The sequence below is a fragment of the Mauremys mutica genome, chromosome 3, assembly GCF_020497125.1.
Source record: "Mauremys mutica isolate MM-2020 ecotype Southern chromosome 3, ASM2049712v1, whole genome shotgun sequence".
Lineage (NCBI taxonomy): Eukaryota > Metazoa > Chordata > Testudines > Geoemydidae > Mauremys > Mauremys mutica.
The window spans coordinates 119,112,204-119,132,037 of NC_059074.1; the positions used below are offsets into that span (position 1 = coordinate 119,112,204).

General features: G+C 41.4%; 1 protein-coding gene and 1 long non-coding RNA gene across 2 annotated transcripts in view; one reads left to right on the top strand and one right to left on the bottom strand.

Moving 5' to 3' along the window:
• Nucleotides 1-19,834, top strand: part of SYNJ2 (synaptojanin 2) — a 90,505-nt gene that overhangs the window by 51,295 nt on the left and 19,376 nt on the right. The window contains exons 9-19 of the mRNA XM_045010623.1: nt 1,147-1,228; nt 1,460-1,609; nt 1,712-1,877; nt 3,055-3,246; nt 5,380-5,464; nt 6,490-6,630; nt 10,845-11,037; nt 12,851-13,009; nt 13,255-13,411; nt 16,229-16,346; nt 18,759-18,977. Of these exons, the coding sequence (XP_044866558.1) occupies nt 1,147-1,228; nt 1,460-1,609; nt 1,712-1,877; nt 3,055-3,246; nt 5,380-5,464; nt 6,490-6,630; nt 10,845-11,037; nt 12,851-13,009; nt 13,255-13,411; nt 16,229-16,346; nt 18,759-18,977 (1,662 nt within the window). The remainder of the gene's footprint in view (nt 1-1,146; nt 1,229-1,459; nt 1,610-1,711; nt 1,878-3,054; nt 3,247-5,379; nt 5,465-6,489; nt 6,631-10,844; nt 11,038-12,850; nt 13,010-13,254; nt 13,412-16,228; nt 16,347-18,758; nt 18,978-19,834) is intronic.
• Nucleotides 500-3,090, bottom strand: LOC123366830. Its single transcript, XR_006578199.1, has 3 exons — nt 2,815-3,090; nt 1,437-1,591; nt 500-558 (listed from the first exon to the last, which is right to left on the bottom strand). It is a non-coding gene; the product is annotated as an uncharacterized LOC123366830 (long non-coding RNA).

Below are 19,834 nucleotides of genomic sequence, written 5' to 3' on the forward strand. Positions count from 1 at the left end.
TGGAGTCATGGACAGTCCCCTTGGGTGTTTCAGTCTATCTTGACACATAGGCAAACTTGTCTTTGTGACAGATAGTCCCTTACACCAAAAACCACAATAATATTCAGTGTACTCTCAGTCCCAAAGAACCAGTCACTTACCCGAGCTCAACTTCACTTCAGCTCTCACAGGAAAGACAACACTCGTGGCTAATCGTATAATAAACTAAAGATTTATTAACTAGGAAAAAGAAATGAGAGTGTCATTTACAAGGTTAAAACAGGTAAACACACACACAAATGAGTTACAGTCTTAGGTTCCAAAAGATAATAGAAGCTTCTATAATAAGCAAGCTCTATATGTCCTTTAGGGCTAATCCAAGCTAAACAGCCAGCGATCCCTTTTTTATGCTTAGAACTCTTGCCTTCTCCCTGATGTCCAAGCAGCATAGGATAACAATTTCTTCTTGACAGGGATTTTTATTCCCTTCTGCCAGAGCTCAAGCACATCTCCTCTTCATGGGTGTAGGAGGAGCAATCAACAAAGTCTTTTGTCCCCTGATGTTCCACAATGGCTTCTCTGGAGAGGAGATGACACCTCTTGTGATAAACAAGCATTTCACACTTAGTAGTGCTTCTCTTCTGACTAGGGGGGTTTAGGGTTCTAAAGCAAACACTCTTATAGTTACAGACCAAACAGTTAAATATTACCATGAAACATGGGATACAGATATCTTAAGTGAGGTTAATGCGTGTAGCAACTCACAAGCATTTCATAAAGTCTGAACACATTTTTATAAATCTAATACCCGTTTTAGCAATACTAACACACAAGTCAGCCAGAATGGTTTTCAGTGAGGCCTAGGGCCTTGGCATGAGCTGGCACCTGGTCTGCAAGCATCACACATATAATTGCTGGTGTGGTTTTGCAGGCACAGTTGGGTTCTTGACATAAATTGAGCAGACAAGTGTTTTGCACCTGCAAAATGTGGGTGGAAAAATCCAGGCTGAGTGTTTGAAAATCCAGTCTTATCTGCCTGTGGATCAAATGCCATTTTTATTGAGTTTCTAATGATAAAAGAAAACAATAGTTTATCAGTAACAACAGGCTGTGGAGGTTCCTAATAACCTGCTGTATCTCTCTTTATTCTTTTTTTGGCTATTGAAGTCTGCAGACAGGTACCTTGCGAATGAATTGCCTGGACTGTCTGGATCGTACGAATAGCGTACAGTCCTTCATTGCACTTGAGGTGAGTTCATTAATGGTCTTTCATGAATGTACACACACACTCTGCTTGCATTTTGTGCTTTACCAGAAAGGGCAAGAGCGAGGTCTCATAGCTCTGTCTTTCCATCATTAAGATACTTGCATTAGTTTAACTATGGAATGATGGCTGGGTGAAATTCCTACATGAGGTGCGGGGGGGAAATGAAATTGGAAAAGTAACTTTTCCTCACCTCTCTTTCTGTGTCCACTCCAGGTTCTGCACACTCAGTTAGAAAGCCTAGGGCTGAACTCAAAGTCTACAGTTGACCGCTTTGTGGAGTCCTACAAGGCAATGTGGACTCTCAATGGTCACAATCTGAGTAGAGTGTTTACAGGCAGTCGTGCCCTGGAGGGGAAAGCCAAGGTAAAGGAGAATATCAGAGCTGCTTATTCATGAGTGACTTTAAAGGAAGTCTATACTATCACTGCAGAGATCACCTGTGTTGAACATTTTTGCCTAATGCAGGTAGGAAAGCTCAAGGATGGAGCCCGCGCTGTGTCACGCACCATTCAGTCAAATTTCTTTGACAGTGTGAAGCAGGAAGCCATCAAGTTGCTACTCATGGGTGATTTCTTCAGCGAGGAACATGCAGACAAAGGAAAGATGCTTATGGACAACACTGCTCTGCTGGGTAAGTCAGATTCTATGATTCTATGAGATGTAAATCTGTCTTCTTTGTCTTGTGTTTGCTTCCAGTTGTGCTAGATGACCAATTGCATTCTTTTGAAGAGTCTAGAACTAAACAGCTGTTGCACAAAGGCATTGATGTATAGAGGCAATGCTTTCAAGTCACCACAGCATGTGCTTGAATTCCACTATTTTTATTTCCCAAAATATTCTGTTAGACTTCTGCATAGGTTGTCTCATTCACTGATGATAATCTGTGCTGATGGAAGTTGTTGTCTACTGTTTAGAAGAGTGGATTAGGAATCAGAATTTCTGCTGGGTTTTTTTTTCCAGCTTTGCCCCGACTCACCCTTTGACCATGGGCAATTATCTTGGAACCAGATTTTTTTTTTACAAACTGGCCCCTCTTTTTGTGATTGCAATTTGTGGATGCTTTAGGCCATTTAGGTGTCTAAATACTTGACTGCATGTGCAAATCAGTTACTTAAACACTGAAATGACCTAATTTGCTCCTGCAAATAACGGTGGTCAAAAATTACACTCTTAATTATTTGCACCCACCAAAAAAAAAAAAAAGAAAGAGGAAGTCTGATTAAAGCAAGGTTAAAATGGGGACCAGTCAGGAATAATCAAGATGATGGGGTCTTATGTGGAGTCCTGGCCATATCACAATACAGATCCAAGTTCATGATGGTTTTTCAGAATTAGTGTATAACAGCATGCACGAAAAAATCTAATGGGGCTTGGATTTGGTTCTTAATTAGTGACACAACCATCATTTTATGGGCCACACTGAAAATCCCAATAAAGACCAATCTAAAACCGTATTATTCAGCCATTATTAGGGAAAGCATTAGAAAATTCTAGTAACATATTTTGAATATATTTTCTTCAAGTTTGTTACAGTGAAAGTCCTGTTTTTTCCCTTCCCCTCCACTTACCTCCATGTGTGACTAGTGTAACTCATTTCAGTGACTGCACCCAGTTACCAGGAAATAAATTGCTGGCATCACTTTCAGTTATGCAATTATTGTTATTTCCACTGGAATTACTTTTTTAGTTATTTCACTGATGCTGTAAGGTAACTTTCATTATTTCACAGTAAGTCTACATGTCACTGACATCTGTAGTACCATTCATTCCACTGTAGCAAATTGTTTTTTACTTTCTCTCTCCATCAGTGACTCCCAGTATTTTGAAGGCCATGTCAGAGCGTCAGTTTGAATTCACGCACTTCAAGCGGATTCGTGTTGCCATGGGGACCTGGAATGTAAATGGAGGCAAACAATTTAGAAGCAACATCCTTGGCACCAGTGAGTTAACAGACTGGCTGCTGGATTCTCCCAAGCTCTCTGGGGTTTCTGAATTTCAGGGTAAGACTTTGAGTGGTAGTGTATCTGTTTTAAAATAAACATTATTTGTTAGTGTCTAATGGAACTGCAAAGTAGTTTAGGCCCCATATTTGGCTATTCATACATCATCTGGTAGGGAATTCTAAGTGGCTGATTCTGCTTCCACTTGGCCTTATGCCGCACCCCTTCACAAGCCTTGGTGTAGCAGTCCATAGGTGGGGCTGCTCATAAGTTAGAGAAACCCTCAGGGCTGCACTAACTGATGCTGAAGAGTGTTTTGGCCCTTACAACATCCCAGAATCCAGGGTGTGCGAAGGTGGCATAAAATCACCGTACCCTGAGGTGGCCGCCTGCACTGAATCTCTCACCCAGACAGCACAAAATCTGTCCCTAAATATCAGTTTTTATTCATGCCCCACCATTCCTCCCCTTGTGTTTCAATCTCATTGGGAGTTAGGTGCCTAGGTTCCCTTAGAAATTCCACTGGGCATCTATCTGCATCTTTTGACACCTAAATATCTTTTAAAATCTGGTCTTTAGGCACCTCTGAAAATGTTACACTTAATCCTTTAGTGTTTATAAAGCACTCTGAGACCCTCAGACAAAAGGAACTGTATGCAGTAAGGGTAACGTTTTATTACATTACATTATTACAAAGCAGGGTCCTTTTTTTAGTAGTGTGTCAAACTGTGGTGTTTTTGGCTTCTATGAACTGGCTGCTGACTTTTCTGTTCACAAAACAGGACTTGTGATTGTAACTGATTTACAGATTTTACTAAAGAAAACAACAAAGGAAGTGTTCTGTCCTTCAGAAATGGAGTGGTTCTAAAATTACTGCTTGTCCTTTATTTTCCCCATTACAGAGTAACACATAATCCTCTGCAGGCATTGCTGAGATATTCCTGTGCATAGCACACACATATGTGAACAAATTCCATGTATCCCTGGCTGTCTTATGTGAGCATTACTTCTCTTGAGCCCATACTACTGTAGTCTCAGAAGGCCCAGGAAATAGGAGATTAACAACATTATGCTGCATGTGTTCTGTTCAAGCACACTAGACATACTTGCTGACAATGAAGTCAGCCACCTCATGCAGTCAGCTGTTTAATAATCTACATTAATGGCTAAATTTTAAAAAATGGGTGTCAAAATTACACGTGTGAAATATGCAGTTACTATTTTTGCATGTGAACTTTTCTGATTTTCTTATTCTTAATTTGCGAGCAAATCTGATTTAGGCTCCTACAGTATTCTTCTGTGTAGTCCTAAGGACTGAGTGAAGTTCTTGTTATCTGGTTAATAATAATGAAAACCCTTTAGATGTAAGGCAAACCTGGTGAACAAGCAGATGTAGATGTAGCTTTGTGCAGCCACTTGAGAGATCAGTGTCTGATTTTCTGAGTCCTCTCCTAGGGCATGCTCATACCTGGGTGGGAGGAGAGAGTATCTTACATTGCCCATCAGTGACACCTCCCCTCAGCTCCTGTACCAGTTGGTCTAAAGAGCATTATTGAAATGATGCATTCCTTCATCAGTAAGCGGCTACAATCCGTGGTGTAGGTTATTGAAGAAGACGGGGAAGAAAGTTAGGAAGGAACCTCCAGGATTTCTTCAAAATAGTGGAAAATCTGACTCAGGGGCATGGGAGCAGGGGAGGGAGGAAGAAACATGCTGGTGTTGGACAGTAGTTGCAGCTAGATAAATTATCTGTGTCAAAAACAGACATCGAGATATTGGACCGCGTACTGGGTATGAGATTTCAATGTGACTGGATGGAGTGGGGAAAACCATTGTGACTTTTAGATTGTGTACATAGTGGCATCATATCTTAGATCTGGGAAGTGAGGCTCTCCCTCTAAACTACGTTGCTGAGGTCACACCTAGAATAAAGTACTTTGTTCTGGGCTCCTTCCTACAAAAAGATGCAGACAAACCAGAAGGAGAAAAGCAGAAAAATGATAAAGGGAACTGCAAGGGTTGCTTTCTGAAGATAGATTAAAAGAACAGTAATTATATAACTTGGCAGAGGATGCACAAGATTAACTATAGGACTTCTCTTTTTCTAATTTCTGCGAAGAAAGCAAATGATTAAACAAAACAACAAATAAAGTGGTAAAAAGTCTTGCATGACTTTTGTTCCTCTCCACGCAGACAATGAGAGCTGCCCAGCTGACCTATTTGCTGTGGGATTTGAAGAGATGGTGGAATTAAATGCAGGGAATATTGTAAATACCAGGTAGGTGAAAAAAGAGCTGTGCTTTGTACATTCACCTGGATGTGGTCACTGTGTGTGGGAATGTGTTTGTCATTAACAAATGCCAAGGTTACTAGCCCAAATGTGCACTCTCTTGCACTCTCTCATTTTTATACAATGCATATCACTGTACTTTCTAAGTCAATGCAGGGCACAATGGGAGGGCTAGCTCAGTGGTTTGAGCATTGGCCTGCTAAACCCAGGGCTGTGAGTTCAGTCCTTGAGGGGGCCACTTAGGGATCTGGGGCAAAATCAGTAGTTGGTCCTGCTAGTGAAGGCAGCGGGCTGGACTCAATGACCTTTCAGGGTCCCTTCCAGTTCTATGATAGGTATATCTCTATATATTATTTTACTACTTTAGCACTGTGCTCCCAGTATCCTTTTTGATGCTGAAATGTTAAACTGCGCGCAACTGAAATATATGTGTGGAATTTTACAATGTGAGCAATATCTCTCTGTGCTTAAGTATTTATCTGTGTATTCATAAAGGTACTGCTAGGGTAGGAAGTAGAGGTAAGGAATCAACGCTTCTTGTCCGTGCCTGTGAAAAAATCTGTTCCTTGACAGGCTGGAGGAGGACTCAGGGGGAAAGGGGCAAAAATGACTGAGGAAGGTAGCATTTCACTACTGATTCTTCTGGCTTAACATTTAGATATCGTCTTTAGGAATGGCAAAGCTACAGTAGTGTGTAGCATGGTTGGTGAGCCAGCTATTCATCTGCATGTATGAGTAGATCTTTAGGACTAGAAAAATCAGGAGGTCTGCAAGGTAGAATCTATGCAGACATAGCTGCCTAACCATCACTTGAGAGTAGCAGTGCATTCACTATTGAGCATGTGTAGCTGGTCACCTCCTAAGCAGTTAGGGTCCATTTAACTCTCACCTTACTGCCCTCTGCCTCGTGCTGCAAGAGCAGGGGAAAGAGACATTGCAAAGATAGAGGTTTCAACATGATTTTTATTATTTCATTTCTGTTCAATTCATTCAATGTTTTGTTTTTGTTCCAGTACAACTAATAGGAAGATGTGGGGGGAACAGCTTCAGAAAGCAGTTTCCAGGACTCACCGGTACATTCTGCTGACATCAGCACAGCTTGTTGGTGTTTGTCTCTTCATCTTTGTACGACCTTATCACGTCCCCTTCATCAGGTACGAGGGTGTTGTGTTTTCACAAATGGTTTCCTGCGGCCTGGGGTTGGGAGCAGGAAAAGCAGGCCTGGATTAATCAATGTGCACTCAGTACAGTTGAACAGTGCCTCCATTTCAGGGGGGCCCTGACTCCACGGGGTACAAACTATACACACACAGAAATCATGGCCCAGGAAGGAGTTGGTGGGGAGGACTCTGCCAGCATGCTGTGGCAAGAACCAGTGGGATGGAGTGGGGAGCCGGGCCAGCCCTGTGGGACAGGAACTGCTGCTAGCTGAGTGCAGGGTGGGTTCACTCTCTAACCGCCCCTCCAGGGCCCCTCATTCCCTTAGGGCAGAACCTGACCCCTCCACACACAGATTGTCCCACCCTCTGGGGCAGTACCTGACCCTCATCCCAAGGCTTCCTACCCTGTAGGAGAAGGGAAGGTGGGGGATGCCTAAATGCCATAGTTCACAGGGCCCCAAAGTTCTTCAATCCGGCCCTGAGGTGAAGGCCTGTTTTTGCTGAGAATTCCTGCTGCAGAAATGTGTTCTTCATTTTGTGTAAGCTCATTAGCCCGTACAATTGTAAACACGAGGTTGGGCTAGGGATGGAAATAAAAATTCCGGTTAAAAATAGAATTTCATTGGCTAACAAATATTCTTCACACATGGGAAGTAATAATTTTACTTTATTTCTTTACTTTAAATAAAATCAATAGAAATGAGAATCTGTACAGTATTTTACAACATAAGCTGTACTGATGCCAAACTGGGTAAAAGGAGAAGACTCCCATCAAAAATAGACTAAGGAAGAGATATATTCAAAAGCACTTGCTCTCTTAGATGGCCCACTCCTAGTGAAAGTCAAACTGTCCAGGGCACCTTTATAAATTTCTCCCTACTTAGCTTCCCTGCACACATCACCAGCACAGACAAAAACTGGAGAAAAGAAATAGGCCTAATGCAGTTCCTAGAACCAACAGTGGAAGCAAATCCTAGAGAGGGAGATCAAGAGAGTCAAGATCTCTCCTCTGAGAAGATCGTTCCTTTGATAGAGGAAGGGAGCCTGGGTTCAAGTCTTTACTTTGCTACAGGCTTCCTGTGTCACCTTGGGCAAGTCACTTTCTGTGTGTGACTCAGTTCCTCCTCTGTAGACTAAGGATAATAGCACTGCCCTACCTCACTGAGGCACTGTGAGGACAAATACATTAAAGATTGTGTGGTGTTCAGGTGCTGTTGTAATGGGGACTGTATAAGATCCTTAGATAGACTGTCCTGCCATCAGTCCCCAGGATGAAATCCTGGCCTCGTTGAAGACTATGGCAAAACTCCCATTGACTTTAGTGGGGCCAAGATTTCACCTCAGATTTTTAACTATAGTAACCATTAAGAACGCCTTCCCCAATTGTTCTAGTAGCACAAAGGGAGCGGGGCAGTCTCTGAGGCACCCAGGAACTAAGCCATATGTATTTCCCTACCAACACCTTTACTGGCGCCCTAAAGTAAATAGAAAGCCAATCCAGCCATTGCAGAACTGTCATAATATTCTCCCTGTGACCAACACTGCCAAACATGTAGCTAGACGTACTCTGCAGCAGCTGCAGCTTTGGAGTGTTCTTCGGGGGTAGTCTCATGGAGAGAGCACTGTAGTAATACAGCCTGGAGTTACAAGGTCCAGCTCTGAGATAAAAGGCTGCAGATTCACATGGGGGAAAAAAGATGCTTTTGGCCACTGACGACATCTGAGATCCAGGAGCAATCAGCACTGCGAAGTACACTTAAATCAAAAACTCTTGGGCCAGAGAGTGGATAATCTTGTTGGTAATAAGATGAGAAAACTTTCCAACCATATATTTATGCTGCTTCTGCCACCAGCACTCCTTTCTTCTCTAGATTTAGCTTCAGCGAGTTTGCTGTCATTAAGTCTCCATTTCAGCCAAGCACTGGGGAACCATATAGACTACAGCATCTGGGCTTAAATTGACAGAGACAGAGTTGTGTGACTTCTGTGTACAGTAGTGATGACAGTGGAACTCATACCATCTCCCTGTCTACCTCAGCAGACTCGCATACACATTGGGTAAGGTGGATAACAGAACAGAGCCTGCATGAAAATGCCTGTGCAGTGGAATGAAGTATGCCTACGGATATGCAGGTGGGAGAGGAGTAATTGGCTAGAACTACCCACTGGCATCTCTCAGAGAAGACTAGAACAATATCATCCACCCCATGCCAAATGCACTGCTGGGTCATTAAAACCTTCAAGAGTATCAAAGCCTGCTGGGCTATCTTACCTTCTCTTTCACTAGTCTGATATCCACCAAGAAGATCCGTGCACATTGTACTTAGCTCTGCAGTCAGACTAATGGAATCCAGATAACACTAGAGTTCCCTTACTGCAGCCTTCTCTGTTCTGAAGGGAAAAGACTAAATTCCTGATTTTTTTTTAAACTAACCTGTCTGATAAAAGTAATCCAAAGAAGGAGAATACCTTTTACTAGATGAAATTTGAGTACTCCAGCTTGAATAAAAAGGGATCAATAGCAGAATTACTCAACAGACTGGTTCTATTGCAGCTGTCAACCTGTTAGCACTCAGATATAGAGCAGTGGCCCGTTGAAACTCCTGAAAGGTTTTGATTTTAGAAAGTGGCTGAGTTTCATTATTTAATACTAATGGGCTGCTATAGGATATATGGACACAGCCAATCCTAGCCACGTGATTTTGTAGTTTAAAAAAAAGAAAAATCCAGAAAAGGACAACAAAAATGATCAGAGGCAGAGAAAGGCTTCTATGCTAAGGGAGATTAAAAGATTAGGACTAGTGTAAACAGGAGATGAATAAAGTGGGACGTGATTGAAGTATATATCACAATGAATGGGTCAGGGAACTCAGAGGCTCAGGATACTATGAGGTTGTCTCACCACAATGTTTCCTATAACCTTAACCAAGAATGGACAATTAGATTCCAGTTGATAGTTGGATAGGTTGGCAGCATCAATGGATGGCTTCTTGGAGCAGACACAGAACACATGATTCCTTAAAATGGTCAAAACTCTCTAAGAGAAGGTGTTGATGTTCCCCACCAGCCAACCCAGGAGCTAGTATTTCCCTACTGGCTTTCACCAGCCAGGAAAGAGAAGGAACCAAAGCATGGGTTGTGGTATGAAATTTCCCCAACACCTCTAGAACCTCCAATAATGTGTGTAACCAAAAGCCAACCAAAGACTTAACATTTGTCCCCTCCAGATATTGCCCTGCATCAATGGACACAAGTATTCTAGTCCAGTGCACATGATTTTATGTACAAAGTAACTGGAAATTTTCTCAATAGGAAGGAATGGGGCAGTTACCATTATGATCTCACCATTTGCTTATCTGAACAGACAGACGTGCATTATTCTCAAAATAGACTGGCTATCTGGAAGTAATTATCCTGCTTAACAGGTGGTCTGTTTTGCCAATGTAAAACAATGGTACATTAATTGCTAAGATGTAATTGAAATACCATGTAATTAACAATATGGATGCAACAGGCAATTTGTTATCAAAACTAACGCCATTTCAGTGCTCCAGGTCTACATATTTGTTTCTAACAATCAGTTAGTTTGACAAATACAGATTTTATAATCTGTATGCTTTGATATTTGCATTGATACACCAGAGATGTGGCCCACTCTCCACTACAAAAGTTGCGTTTCATGGTATGGAAATGCCATTTCAGTTGATAATCAGCTGTCCAGTATTGATTCATATCAGCAGAATGGAAAATAAAAGGAAGTAAAAGGTGACCATTAATTATTGTCACTACTTCAAAGGATTTTTTTTTATAAAGACAAACATTAAAAGTAAACCCCATATAAGTTTCAAGAGCTACAGAAATGTTTTCATGCAAAGAATGCTGAGTAGTTTGGAAAGGATGCCAAGAGAGGTGGTCTAAGGAGAAAGTTATTTCATTCAATTGTTTTATTACTGTATTATTCTTTTTAACTGGTAATCTGAAACATTAGAACATCAATATGGCCAATAGTAATGTTGCAGCAAAAGACCCTAAGATCTATTGAACAACATGAATCTCTGCTCATTCACATGTTTAATAATTGGAGGGAAAATAAAAGCATCATTCTAAATAACATGTTTTTCCTTTCCACTTTCCAGTAATGATTGATTATTTTTTCCCTTCTCTCTCCCCCCACCCCCACCTTTTTTTTCTTTTTTTTTTTTGTCCAGGGATGTAGCAATAGACACAGTGAAAACAGGGATGAGAGGGAAAGCTGGGAATAAAGGCGCAGTAGGCATCCGTTTCCAGTTCCACAGCAACAGTTTTTGCTTCATATGCAGTCACTTGACAGCTGGTCAGTCTCAAGTGAAAGAGAGGAATGAAGATTATAAAGAGATTACACAGAAACTCAGCTTCCCAATGGTAAGAATGTAAGATGTCTCAGACAAGAAATGTTGTGAATGGGAGTGAAAATTGTATCCTTAGATTTTTAATTGTGAGAATCGGTAGCAATCTACACCACCTGGCAGGTCAGCACAGGAGGCAATTGGAATATTCACACAAAAGAACTTAATAAATAAGAAAGTAAGGTTGAAAGCATATTTCCATGGAGACCAACTAACCCAAAAACAAATGATACTTTCTTTACAAAAATTCTACACCTTTAAAAAACCCAGATGTTAGAATTCCTGAACGTGAACAATGAAGGGATCTAACCAGTTTCCCACCATCATAATGCTTCATCACTCACTATCACACCCACCTGATTCACAGATTGAAAACTTTATGCATTGTGGACCAGATTCTCCAGTTTGCCAAGATTACACGTGAAGAACCAGGTATGGTGGCATCAGAGAGACAGTAATGGCTCCCTGGTTCTCTGCTCAGACCCAGAACAGATTAGTTCCCCCTGGGGCTGCTCTAACTTGAATTAGTTAGCAAGAGTCCCTAAAAGACCATATTCTATCAGAGCATACCCAGAGTGCGTCATACTCCAGCCGCTCCTCTTTGATTTGTGACATGCCACCACTCCTCAGTCTCATGCACACAGCCTACATGCCTCCTGCTCATCTTCAGCCTTTCTCCCTGCACTTCCCCTAGAGTCCCATGTCCCAAGACCAAGGAGCGCACCTTAATTGTTATCTTTATCAGAATGTGGTGCAAACGGACATTCTGAGATCCCTTTCCTCTGTATTTATATCGGATATGATTTTTTTTTGATGGTATTCTGTTGATCACCTCTCAGTTGTCTCTTTTTAAGGCCAGCAAGTGGCCCTGTAGGGTTTTTGTGGCTGTGTTCCTGTGCTTGCCTTAATGGTGTTGGCCACTTCAGATTTCCACAGCTGTCATTTCTTTCAGACTTCTCCAGAGAGCCTGTAAGCCAGGGAACGAAAGGACCAGTTTGTGATGTGTTCATTTATTCTGTTAAGTCAGCAAAGAATATCATTTAGGTTGAAGAGCATAAAATTTAACTCCCTGTTGTTTCCAGGGTTTAGAGGCTTGACACATATAGCATATTAATCAGTTTCCATTTATGTTAGAAACAATAGTGCCAGTATTGAAGCCCTGCATAGAATATCCATTCTAAATTGGCCATAAAATCATGCATATAGCAGTCCTTACTTCCAATAGCTCATTAACTATTTTATATCTTGTACGTTTACTATATTGGTGTATATTTTGTGTGTGTGTAATATATATTAACAGTGCCCTCTAGTGATGCTATAGATACAGGTCTGAAGTGTTTCCTTTACGAATCCCTGTGTTTAGAGGTTTATAACTTATTTGAAAAAAGTGCAGTTATCTGTGGCATAACACATGAAGCTTAAACATTGGAGTGAAACTCTGTTAATATTATTACTTTACATTTACAGAAATGTGCTATGCAGTTGTAGGGGCAAATTTTCAGCCTGGTCTTGACTGAAGGCTCTATTTTTGCGGGTGCATACAATAGCAAGAGCATTTTATGGCTGCAGTTTGGATCATGCAGGCATATAAGTCCTTGATTGTGCCAGCAATTCAGATATCTAAATTATGGATGTAAAAATGTGACTAAATAACTGTGGGATGCAGAAAGAAATGTAGAGACCACTTTTTCAGTTTGCACTGGATTTAGCAATTAAAACCTTGTAAACAAGTCCAAAATATAGTGTTCCAGGGAGACTGAGTTTTGAAACTCAGTTGATTAAAATGTATAATTTTAAATTGTGTCTTAAATTCTGTATCTCCTAACCAGGGAAGGAATGTGTTCTCACATGACTATGTGTTCTGGTGTGGTGATTTTAACTATCGCATCGATCTGACATATGAAGAAGTCTTTTATTTTCTGAAACGACAAGACTGGAAAAGACTCCTGGAATTTGATCAACTACAGCAGCAGAAATCCAGTGGAAAAGTAAGGGGATTTATCCCGTTTGCTCCAAATTGAAAATAGCCATTTTCCAAAACACCCATATTTTGATCTGAATTAATTGCCTTTAACACAGAATGAAAATGAGGGCATTTTCAGACATGCATTTCTATGGATACATTCATTAAAAAAAATCAAAGTGTGATTATACTAATAAAAGTGAATATGTGACTATGAAACCTTCATAAGCAGGAATTTAGCTGATTGAAGGAATGATATTTTTTTAATAGATTTTTAAAGACTTTCATGAAGGCACTATTAATTTTGGACCAACATATAAATATGACGTTGGCTCAGAGGCTTATGATACAAGTGATAAGTGCAGAACCCCTGCTTGGACTGACCGAGTGCTTTGGTGGAGAAAGAAGCTTCCATTTGATAAAACAGGTGTGTAGCGTCTTTCTCATTTTTAATAATGATGCTGGGCAGTCAGATCTCACTGGATCCAAGGGACAGAATTTGGACTAGTGGTTAGAGAAGAAGATGGGCAGCCTGAGATTCTAGGTTCTATACCTGGATCTGGCCTTTAGTCTGGGTGAAACTGTGATTACCTTACTCATGGTGGTACTCCCTTTGGTTTCACTGGGACTGCTTTCATGAATACAGAAGTCACATTTGAAACCTGATCAAGTCACTTAGGGTATGTCTACACTACCCACCGGATTGGCGGGTAGTGATTGATCTATCGGGGATCAATGTATCACTTCTCATCTAGACGTGATACATCAATCCCCAAACGCACTCCCTGTTGACTCCGGAACTCCACCAGGGCGAGAGGCGGAAGCGGAGTTGATGGGGGAGCAGCGGCCGTCGATCTCGCATCGCGAGGACGCGAAGTAAGTCGATCTAAGATACGTCGACTTCAGCTACGCTATTCTCATAGCTGAAGTTGCATATCTTAGATCGACACCCCCCACACCCACCCACCTGTAGACCAGGCCTTAGCTACAGCCTATTCCTGCTCCTGTTGTTACTGATTTCAGTAAGAGTCTGAGTCTTGTGCCTTGGTTTCCTGAGATGTTGTTGGTTTCCTCAGTTGTTATTAGGGAATGATAATACTGAATGTTATGAGGTTTTATTAATTCATACTTGTAAGGTACTATGACATCCTTAAATGGAAAGTGCTATGGAAGTGCAATGCATTACTTTATCTGTAAGTTAAAAGCTATAAAATACTAAGACAGTTAAAAAAAAACAAAAAAACAAAAAAAAAAACTAAACTTTTTGCAGCCAGAGCCATATTTCCATACCAGCCTCTAAATCTGCATGTCATCCATTAGTGTGTGTAAAAACTGCACTTACACATGTAAAGTGAAGAGTTACATGAGAAATTATCTGATTCATGCATGCAAAGGTGAATTTACATCTTAAGATATAAGGGTCATCCCGTGGACTGCCTTAGTATAAATACTGTGAAGGAAAGTGAGGGTAACCAGTGTGGATGTCAATGTAACAAAAATCATCTCATATTTATTTTAAAATCTGATGGTGTAGTAAAAAGAGGATCATGACCAGTAAAGAGAGGCATGAGCTTAAGAAGCAATAAAACCGTAGAAGGGATGAGATGCAGGGGATAACAATATGTGAACTTCAGTTTGTGTGAGAAATAAGCTCAAATATTGGTAGGGCTGCAGTTCTTCTAAGCCAGTAGAGTCCTACACATAGGTATAGAGGGGTTTGTGTTTTGGTAGATAATCGAAATATCCAAGCTGAATAGCCAAGAAGAAAACAACACTTGGATGGGAGGATAAAAGTGTTGGTATCCCCTTGCCCCACTTCTCACAGTTAGCAGAGGCACCCTCTCTCCATTTCTGGCTGCTCAACAATTGACCCAAATTTTTTTTCCCTTCCACCTTGTAGATCACAGTTAGCCTGAAAATCCTCCCTTAAGAATCTACCTCTCACTCTTTCCGTTTTTTTTCACGTTTCTATAACTTTGTCATTTTTCATTTTGTAGCAGATCTGCCATTGTTCTAAATGCATGCAGAAGTTGAATAACTCTCCTCATATTTCCCAACTGCTTCATGATTGTTGCAGACTGTCCAGTAATTCCATTGCATCTTTTCAGCTAAAAAAATATCCCCAGCTATTTCAATAATTTCCCTTTCTCCCTCAGTTCTTTCAAGTGGCCCCAGAGAGGACTTCAGCTGGCTGAGCAGACACTGTAGACAGGATGATCTAGCAGGGCTGCAAGAGCCCACCATATGTTGGAAGAAAGTAGCAAATAAGTGAAACATCTTTCTTCTGTACTTACAGACCTTCCAGAGCTAGCCCAAGTGGTAACACAGCTAGGAGATCCATCTTCTCCCCCTCCCCATTTTCTGCCTTTGAGCCCCACCCAATCCTTCTGGTTCCATTCACCACCTATAAACTCCACTACCCCTTCTATTTGGTGGCAAAGCTTCCTCTCTCTCTCTCTACCGCTTATCTGCCCAATAGTCCAACTTCCATTTCTGTTCTAGAGAGTGGAGAATAATGGGTGTGTGGGCCAGAGAACTGTTCGCAGAGGTGGGGAGACATTCCTTCCAGTTTGTTTACAATTCAGTTCCTAGATCAAAAGGAAGAGATGGTATAGCTAGTATGAGGCAGCCAGGAGAAGTGACAGTGTCCGACAGTAACTCATCTTGAGCTCTGGAGATGAGAAATAACCCTTCTCCCCAGGCTTAGCAATTCTTCCGTCCATTTCTTCATGCTTCCAAGGGCAGCACAGTGCCTCCCCTAGCATAAAGAGGGAGTCCAGAGTAGGCACTAGCTGGTAAGGAAGCAACAATCTATACTACACTCTTATCCCAGATTTGAACACTTTCTGTCACCCAGAAAAACCATGTGGAAAGCAGAGAAGCTATAGCTATACAAGATTTCCTCTTTCTGTTCTCTTAACTGCATGTGGTTATTTCAAAATATAGGCTTTTTCAGGCTGGAGGAAAACGCTATTCTTTAATGTGACAGTGTGTGATGCTAAATTATATATGTCTCTGAAAAGTTATTGGTTTGCGTTTTGTCTTGTTCTAGTGATCTGTGCTATCGATTGCACTTCTTTTTACATTTTGTTTTCTATCAGGAGATTCAAGGTCTAGAAGGATATAAGCCATCCTTTAGATGGAGTGCTTCAGGAACAATGTGTTTTGGTGAAAACAGATTGCTAAAATAATTTTAATTATTGTTACGAGTCTATGAACTTTAATGCTTTTTTGTGCTGTATAGCTGGAGAGATCAATCTCCTAGATAGTGATCTGAGTGCTGAAACTAAAGTCAAACACACTTGGACTCCTGGTGCCCTGATGTATTATGGAAGAGCGGAGCTGCAGGCATCTGATCACAGGTAATGTCCTAGCTTAGATGATCTTTCTCTGATTACATTGAGGCTCACTGAAGTATATATTCAATGGAAGGGCCAAGAATGATTGTTAACGGACCCGACATACTTATTCTCTGTTCAGCACTTTGACATTTAAACCCATCATGGTTCTAAACCAAAGGGTGGCAATGCCCGGGGGCTTGTATTAATTTTCCTCTGCACTATGAGCTCAGCAAGGGCTGGACAAGCTGCAGAGGCAAGGCCTGGATGATTTGATGCCTCTCCTCATTCATTTCTGGCAGCTCAAGCAATCAAAGGTGCAGCAATGACAGGCTACCACCTAGTCTTCTGCTAGAACGAAAGCAGCTGAGATGTGTTGCCTTAGCGGTATAAATTGTGTGTGTAGAGCTGGGGTGTGTGTGACTGTTAATGAGCCTCCCTGAGATGCAAACACATTAAACTTCCCCACTTTCCTGAGAAATGGAGAAAGGGGAAGAGAACAAAACCAAAAATTGAGACAGCCACATTGATTATAGATCTTCTCCCTAAAGAAAAATTATATATATTAACTTCCGTTGCTCACTGTTATTGTTTCATTTGTTCTGAAATGAATGCTATGAGTGCTTTGATAAATGTATCTCAAAAAGCTTGTCTGTTTTCAACATCACTTCTGTAATTATCCTGGGCTGCTCTATGGAAATGCTGTTGTTTTGTTTCTCACAGCAGTGTTCAGTGAATCACAAAAGTTAACCCTGTGCTTTTCACAGTATTGTTACTCTAGAGGACTGTTTCACCTTTCTGCAGCAATGAAAGAACATGCTTCTCACAAACAAACCACTTTTTTATGTCAAGGCACAAGCCCATTCGCACTGACACTACTGGCTCCTGCAGCTAACAGTGTCATTGCCACAATCATTATCAAATGCAGCATTTGAAGCCAGGCTTCTTTTACCTTGGCTCCCAATTACATCAACCACCACTACACTAACCATGTTTTAACGACGCTTTTTAGTTACACTCAGTAGGTTGGATTTTCCAGGATGTGCTATAAAAAGAGACTCCAGCGTATCTCTTTTAACATACAGCAATGTACTAATCAACAATGTTTTCAGAAATAGTTAACACTTCCTATAGAAGGTTGTTTTAATTTCCATCTTTCCTTCATCTCAACCTTCAGTCTTTGTTAATTCTGGTAGTGCGTATTACAGAACCAGCTGTAGTGGAGGTAGCAGGTAGCAGTGACAGGTAGTTAGATATTCAAGTGTCCAATGAGTGCCCTCAGTGCATTTGCAAGTACAATCTTGAGGGTGCAGATTGCATCTACAGAGGTCGAGCCTCAGCCCTTTTGACAGCTTGCCCCTATTTATGTAGAGTTGACACACACAGCTAGCATATAAGAGACGATTCATAACTATTTAGAATATCATTGATGCGTCTGTACTACACAAACACGTTGCATACTTAAGGGTACATTGTCCTCTCACTGTTAGTCCTGGGCCTAGGGCAAAAGAACTGGAAGCCAAGAAGAAAAACTGCTTTGTCTTGGACATCCTGTGTGACTTTGGGCAAACCACTTAACCTCACTATGCCTCTTGGGAAATAACAACACTTCCCTATTTCATAGAGATGTTGGGAAACAATTTATTAATATAAGTAAAGCACTCTGAGATCTTGGGATGGAAGGTCCTATGGAAGTGCTAAGTACTATATTAGTGTTGTTATTATGTTTGTTAATACAGTAGATTAGCTAAAAGATAGTGGTGATAAATGTAGTGGTGGTAAATCTGTGAGACCCTATATGAGGGAGTAGACAGAGTAATAAATTAGGAGTCAGGACTCCGGGGTTCTGTTGCCCGCTGTGCTGCTTACTCATTATGTGGCCTTGGGCCCACTACTCAACTTCCTTCCCGTGCGGTATGTCTACACTGCCGCTGGGAGCATGCTTCCCAACTTCGGTAGATAGGCATGCACTAGCTCTGCCCAAGCTAATGCATGAAAAATAGCAACGTAGCTGGGGTTAGCACAGACGGCAGCTCGGGCTAGTCACCTGAGTACAAACCCAGTCAGACCCCATGGGTATGTATTTGGGTGGTTAGCCCAAGCTGCTACCCCAGCTACACTAGTATTTTTTAGCATACTAGCTCGAGCAGAACTAACACGTCTGTCTACCTGAGCAGGGAAGCATGTTCCCAGCTGCCATGTAGACATACCCTATGAGTAAAATGGGTATTACAGTTATTTACTTCAAAGGGGTATTGTTAAGCTTAATTAAAATATCTGCAAAGTGCTTTGAGATCCCGGGATGAAAGGTGCTGCAGAAATACAACAGCTAAAAATAGATTCTCGCTTTCAGACAACCAATCTTTTGTATGTCCTATTATTTGAGGGTGATTTTAGATAACATGAAAGCAATGTCTGTGTGTGTATAAAATCTAGGCCCGTGTTAGCTATTGTAGAAGTGGAAGTCCAGGAAGTTGACGTGGCTGCCCGCGAGAGCGTTTTCCAGGAAGTGTCATCCTTCCAGGGACCATTGGATGCCACCGTAATGGTAAATCTCCAGTCACCAACCCCTGAAGAGACAAACGAATTTCCCGAGGACTTGCGGACTGAGCTTATGCAAATATTTGAGAATTATGGCACCATTGTTCTTGTCAGGTAAATGTTGATTCCTTGACATGTGCAATCTATTTTTCTTTTAAATTAAAATACATTAACTGTGTGGAATAGGAATAACCGTTTTAGACTGTAATGTATTACATTCGGATTGCATTAATGATTTAGAAATTATCAGCATTTATGTTTCATTTCTCTCCATCCTACTAAAGAAATATCCCAACAGGTTCCTTGGCTATGTGAGGGAGAAGGGTATGCAGTGCTCCAGGTCAGAGGCTTCGCCCTCAGTCTGCCTCCCTAGGGTCAGCTCTTCACCTTGCTCAGGCTCAGCATTGGGTACATTTAATCTGTGCCTCCCATTCCTGTGACTGAGAAAATCTGCCTTCCTTGGCAATCTTTCACACCCACTTGGATCTCCTGGGTGACTCCATCCCTTTTGGATTTTAGAGCCTCTAGCCTAACCTTGAGGGCTCAGGCTTTTTTGTCATTCCTGGATCTACTGAGTGTGAGGGAGGATGCTTGATTCTATACCCTGTTGGAGCAGTTTTGTTTCCTTCCAGTTGAGTTATTTTGGGCCTCCTGGTAGCTATGGGACTTCTGTGTTGAAGAAAACTAGCACAGCTGGGCAGTCTCTGATTTACATTACCATGAGTGGAAGAAAATAACAGGATGAAAAGTACTTATCCAAAATGGGGAAAGGGCTAGCAGATCTGACTGTGCCACTGAAATGGGAGTGGAGTTACACTGTTCAGCTGGGGCATACATCTTAAGTTGTGCCTGGCCACAAAATGCTTCTATCCCTGCTGCTTCCTGCTGGAATCTAACTTCTTTGTGGCAGTAGTTGTGACTTGACAGCAAGACCAACAAATCAATTACGATGCATTTGACATACTTATTAC